This window comes from Nannobrachium achirus (genome assembly GCF_963921795.1).
Source record: "Nannobrachium achirus genome assembly, chromosome: 12".
NCBI lineage: Eukaryota > Metazoa > Chordata > Actinopteri > Myctophiformes > Myctophidae > Nannobrachium > Nannobrachium achirus.
In genome coordinates, this window is record NC_137832.1 from 43642006 (window position 1) to 43648005 (window position 6000).

General features: G+C 42.6%; 1 protein-coding gene across 1 annotated transcript; it reads left to right on the forward strand.

Annotated features, from left to right (window-relative positions):
• Positions 1-586: 586 nt before the first annotated feature.
• Positions 587-1111, forward strand: sprn2 (shadow of prion protein 2; the record flags this gene model as incomplete). The annotated part of the gene is made up of 1 exon (XM_080738652.1): positions 587-1111. The coding sequence occupies one exon, from the start codon at positions 587-589 to the stop codon at positions 1109-1111; it is 525 nt and encodes a 174-aa protein (XP_080594778.1).
• Between the last annotated feature and the right edge of the window lie 4889 nt (positions 1112-6000).

The window sequence follows — 6000 nt, forward strand, 5'->3', positions numbered from 1 at the left end:
CACCATATGGGGATATAGCTGATTCATAGTGACATCAGCGAGATTCCATGAGCATCCAGCCAAGCACTATAGCTTGAGAGGAGATGCAATCAGCGTTACACCGAATCTACCACCATCTCTAGGACTTGAACCAGGGGCACACCAAATTCTGGGCCCTGGGTACAAGGATTTGCTGTGGGCCCCCCTATGAATGTTCTTCATGGGGGGGGGGGGGGGTTCAAAGCCCCTTCCACCTTGGGCCCTAGTAACTCAGTCCCACTTTTTCCCCCTTGCGACGCCCCTGACTAGAACCTTCAAGATCATCTTCTATACAAACCAGGATATTTGGCCTTGCAACCCAAATACCTCAGTCAGCTTTAGATCCATTCATAATCACCTCGGTTAAGTTCTTATCGGACACCACTGCGGTGGATCCTACCCTTCACCCTACCAGTCACGTATTTTATAGTGACATTGAATCAATATAATGAAGGTTATGTATCTCTAAAACATACATAGAGAGCAGCAGACAACTCTCCGGTGGGTCTAAAGATTTTGAGCAGCTCCTTACAACTTTTCTACTCTTGTCATTACAGGGGCATAAATCATGAAGAAACTAATGCTCACAGTGATGACATGCCTGCTGCTCCTTGCCACTCACTTCCCCACCTCTGAGGCACGGCGAGGGGGAGGCTTCGGCCGAGGCGGTGGATTCGGCAGCAGAGGAGGTAGCAGCCGCGGTTGGGGAGGTGGCTCCAGGCCTGCTGCCCCTGTCCGCACTGGTGCCAGTGCGGGGAGTGTAGCTGGGGCAGCTGCAGCAGGAGCCATAGGGGGGACATTGCTTGGTTCAGCTCTGAGTCGTCCCGGCTATGGTGGCGGATATGGAGGATATGGAGGAGGTTATGGAATGGGTGGAATGGGCTATGGAGGATACGGTGGCGGCTACGGCTCACGCTATGGTGGTGGGTACGGTGGCGGGTACGGTGGCCGCAGGCCTGGTTACGAGTCAGAGGGGTCTGGAGACATGGATTATTATTATAGTGCATCAAGCGGTCCCATTTATAACAGCATCGTCGTCGTCATTGGTTCCCTGATGTCTATCCTGATGGGTCACTGGATGTCAATCATGTAGGGGGCACAGGCTGGCTCCCAGAGACAATCACCCCAGATGGTGAACACAGCTGCACCCTGGCCAATAACCAGTGATTTGATGAGATTAAATAGGCTCAACTTTGTAAAAGAATTAGGGCTGGGATTTTAACAGATTAATTTTGATTAATTAGTTACAGAAAGATGACATGATTTGAAAAATGTCTGCATTTTAATCGCGCTTAGTTTTTGGCACTTCTCTCACCGGATGGGGTTTAGGCGTACCGATCATACCGGTGCACCAACCAACAGACAACAAACCCCAGTGCACACAATGGCAGAAGAAGCAGATCAGACCGCTTTGCTTGGCCCAGAGGAAAGAAAAACTCAGTCATTGATTCTTTTGTATACCAAAATGTGTTTTAATTTAAAAATAAAAATAAATGCTTCTCAGGTCAAATATTAAATGCGATTAAACATGCGACTTATTTCAATTAATTAATTACAAAGCCTCTAATTAATTCAAAGTCCCAGCCCTAAAAAGAATATATAGAAATGTGATCAAAAGAGATTCCGTTTCTCAAAGTGATGCTTACTCAGCCACAAGATCCACTGAACGAGAATCATGAGAAGAGGAAGTGGAATGTAGCGCATCTTAGCACATCAATGTGACACTGTTCCCCCTGTTCTCATGTGTAGCACAGACGAGATATGCAGATCTGTCTGAGCTATGTTGACTTTAAATGTTAGTGATATTTGTTTGTTAAATAGCTCTATATTCTGATAGTACTCATTAAGTTAGTACATTTTATTTATAGAGCACCTTTCACAGACAATGACAGTCACAAAGTGCTTTACAATTTTAAAACAAAAACACAGCAATATAAACTAAGAATAGGCATAATGATTAAAGGACATCACAATAAATCTGCAGGCAAATAAAAAACGCCTGTCTGAACAGGTGGGTCTTTAAAAGCTAGAGTGCTCAGATTATTCAGTAACAGGAGTCACTCACAGGATACAAAGTAATGAGTTGACAAATGTGGAATTGGAACACTGATAAATGGTTACACTCTGGCTGAAATTAGCAAACCACCGGAAATGTATTAAAGAGCTGGAGAGACAGGGAGACCAACACTAGCAATGATTATTATCAGAATACAGTGCTTCAACCTTTTAACAACAACAAAAATATCACTTACCCTACCTTTAATCCTCTGGCATCTGGCATTTTGTTTTATAATGCAATTTCGGGTCATGGGTGGAATGGCACACTCATTGAGGAATCACTGTTTACACTTTAATACTAAATACTATACTTTTGAGACACCCGGCAGTGTAGTCATGTCATTTTTACATTGCCATTGGTGGTAGACTACTGCAGAACACAGATGATGAGGTATAATAGGTCATACACACAAGAATATACTGGAAATACAACTGCATTAGACTGAAATTGAGTAAAATTGTGGCTTTTTTATGGTTGTATGTTAATGTATGTCTACTTCTAAGAAGCAAATTCTAGATTCAAAGCAGCCACACAGTTTTTGTGGTACTGTCATTCTGTCTGTAATCTCGGTATGTTTCATCTAAACATCCTATATCGTATAGGGACACATTGTGATGTCACTATGATATAGCTATTTCAAAGTATATGAACAACCAGTGAATGTCAGGTTTGATACATTGCAAGTTGCTATAAAGAAGTGTATAAATGCGTCCTCTTACAACATTGTTATAAAATAAAAACATTTTTAAAACAGTTGTTTTCACTTCATGAAGTTTTTCCAGGGAAGATTATATTTCCCAGGTTCTTTGCATTTGTCAAGATCTGTCTCTCCGACTCCAACTACATATGACTGTCCGTTTCTCAAAGTGCCTACTTGTCTGTAGGCTACTTGCGTCCTCGTGAACTTGAGTCTGCATCTGAGCAAGTAGAGATCTGATACATTTGATACATTTTTGGCCACTTGCGGGTAAGATTGCCGTAAGAACGGCATAATACAATAATCACCCAGGTCTGTACACTCAGTGGGCTATATTATGCTTATAATTAATAATATAGACTATTCATATGCATATTTCTAAACCCTTTTTAGGATATAACAGACCTGCTATTCCCCCTTTATCCACCAGATGTCCTCAGACTTTCCCTTTTTTCCCCACCACCTATCTTTGCACACCTGTTACCACTTTTCTCACCCACCCTGCAGTCACCTGAGCTTTCCCACACCTGAGCTTCTCCAATGGCTCAATATTTATACCAGCTAGGGCACTCAGGTGGCACTAAACCCTCCCCCTCCACTTTGTTTATGATTTAAGAATTTAAAATTATAGAAAGGACAAAAAGGGTAGGCACTATAAGCTTCGGCTTCTGCCTAGTCCTTTTCGGTTGAATTGTTTATTTTTTATTTTATGTTGTTATTGTTTTTACAATGATTTTAACCTTGAACCGAAATAAAACCATTCATTCATTCATTCACAGTGGTAAAGTCCCTGCCCACCACCACAGAGGTTGTGGGTTGGGGCTGGGGCGGCACCTGTCAGCAGGGAATGTTGAGCAGGAGGAGTAGGACGAAGGCTCTACGTCCTCCTGGTGGGGGCTTCTCACTGGCAGGACACAGAAATGTGTGTGGGGAGGAATCAATTGGCATAATGACTAAATTGTGGAGAAAAAGTGGTAAAAACATAATCCACTACTCTAAATTTGAAAAGAAAGTCTCTTGCACACCTACAAAGGTGACAGGAGTGTCGAGGAACAGACCAAACAAAGGAATGTCTAATGGGAAATCAACAACATTTCTGTCTTTTTTTTTTAGACCTTCATCAGGCTATCTTTATCTGAGATGTGCGAGAGGTTTGCTACTCTAAATTTAGAAAAGAAAAAGGAAAAAAGATTATAGAGATTATAGTGTGACGTCATCATACCCGGATGTTATGCCGGAACGCCTACTGAGTGGCAAAAAAACTACTTTCTGGCCTTGACAGCTCATACATCCAAAAGGAAAGGTCCTATCTGATTGCATTAAACAACGTTAAACTCACTGTGCCACTCGATTTGCCATTCACTTTATGCATGCGCATACCCTAATTTCCTCTGTTCACTGCGAGATTGTTTAAGTACAGTTCTTCAGTAAATGTAATTGTAAGGAGGACTTCTTCCACCTCTGCTGGTCTCATTGGTCCATGACTTGTATTTCATATTCAGAGAATTTCAGACTAACATTTTCCCTCTTTTCAAGCTAGAGGCGTGATACTTAGTGTAAGTAGTGTAAATATTATACTAAATACATGGTACTATGCAATGTGATTCCGGATGCAGCTGGCGCTACCCGAAAAATCGCATACTAAGCCTCAATTTGATAGTATTCCAGTTTCAATTTTGTTTGCTAATTTCTTTGTTTCATCACAACCAATTTCACTTGTTACTTGCGCCAGCGGAGCAGCATTTGTGGCAACGTCATCAACAGCCAACGAGGGACCCGCATTCCTGGTGATGCCAGTGGTGGTGATGTCACTGGCATCAGCAGTGGTGATGAGAGTGGTGAGCGCACCTCATGGCGCGCTCTGCTGGCGCACAAGTAGGCCATACATGGCCTACTTGTGCACAAGACGCAAGTTGGAACCTCGACAGAGTGCAGTTCTTGTTTATTCTGTATCTTATTAGTTCTCTCTCTCCTGATTGGATAAAATGGGTATCCCGATCTGCAAATACATTCTGTCTTTACAGAAGAGCTGGAGAGAAAGGGAAACCCTTGTTACTGAACACAATAGTATGCATTGATAGTATGTATTGCCATGAAGTGTAAGCAGTATAAGTCTTATAATACCTCTGTTAATGAGGAAAAGAATATCTGAAAAACTAATGAATGAACAACTCACTATCTAATCAGTTTTATACATTTTTGGAATATACAATGTTTATTCACTGTAACAGTTAAGGTCTGACAGCGAGTCCCGGGTTCGATTACTGGGCCCAGCGGACCTTTGCTGCACGTCACTCCCTGGCTCAGCCCCTGTTTCTCCACACGGTGAACTATCAAAAATGGCAAGAAAAGCCAGGGAAATTTACCAAACTGATTGTAGATATAAGGACACATAGGTTTGATATTATGTTGACTACCAAAATAATTTTGTTACTGTGAATATTCAGTTAGTGTTGGTTCTTATGGTTACCATTGTTTTAAAAAATCACACTGTGTGAAGTGAGCGGTGATGATAATGATGATGATAGACCCACATGACATCAGAATAGTATTTGACAACAGTATTTGATATCAGCGAAAAACACTTGGTCATACGCAGAAAATGTTGGGCCCACTCAGCCAGTAGAATGGCTTGGGGGTTTAAGGCCTGTCCGTACTCTCTCAGAAATCAGAGAGTTCCGACTTGCAGTTTTCCGAACTCTAATTCAGGGTAATGCTTTTCAGAAGTTGCGAGGGACGACATTTTGTAGTTGAACCAGACCTTTCAAACGGAAACTTAGGTTGTTAGGTTTCGGATAGAGTATGGACAGGCCAGTGAGAGGTATTAAGAAGGTACGAGGGATGCGTTGTTGACCTTGGCACAATTGTATTTCCTCTTGTACAATGTTTCCAGGTGATTACTGCTGCCATCAGACACTCACTGACTGACAGACAGACAAGAAAGACACTCACACAGAGGGGGTTAAAGTCCATGTATTCCCACACGGTGCATCCCCAATCCCAGAGTCCCCACCATGCTGAGGTCGCTTCACATGTGGTCGTTGTTACAAACGCTACGACATTTCCCCAGCAGACATGTTTTAAAACCTTGTAGTGTGTCCACCATGATGAGGGAGTGTCTGGGCGGGAAGCATCAGTGGATTTTGGCACCGTTGTGTCCAGTTGTGCTCTTCTATGTACGTATGTTGGCCTGTGTGTGCTGTGTTGGGACATTGTACTGCTAGGG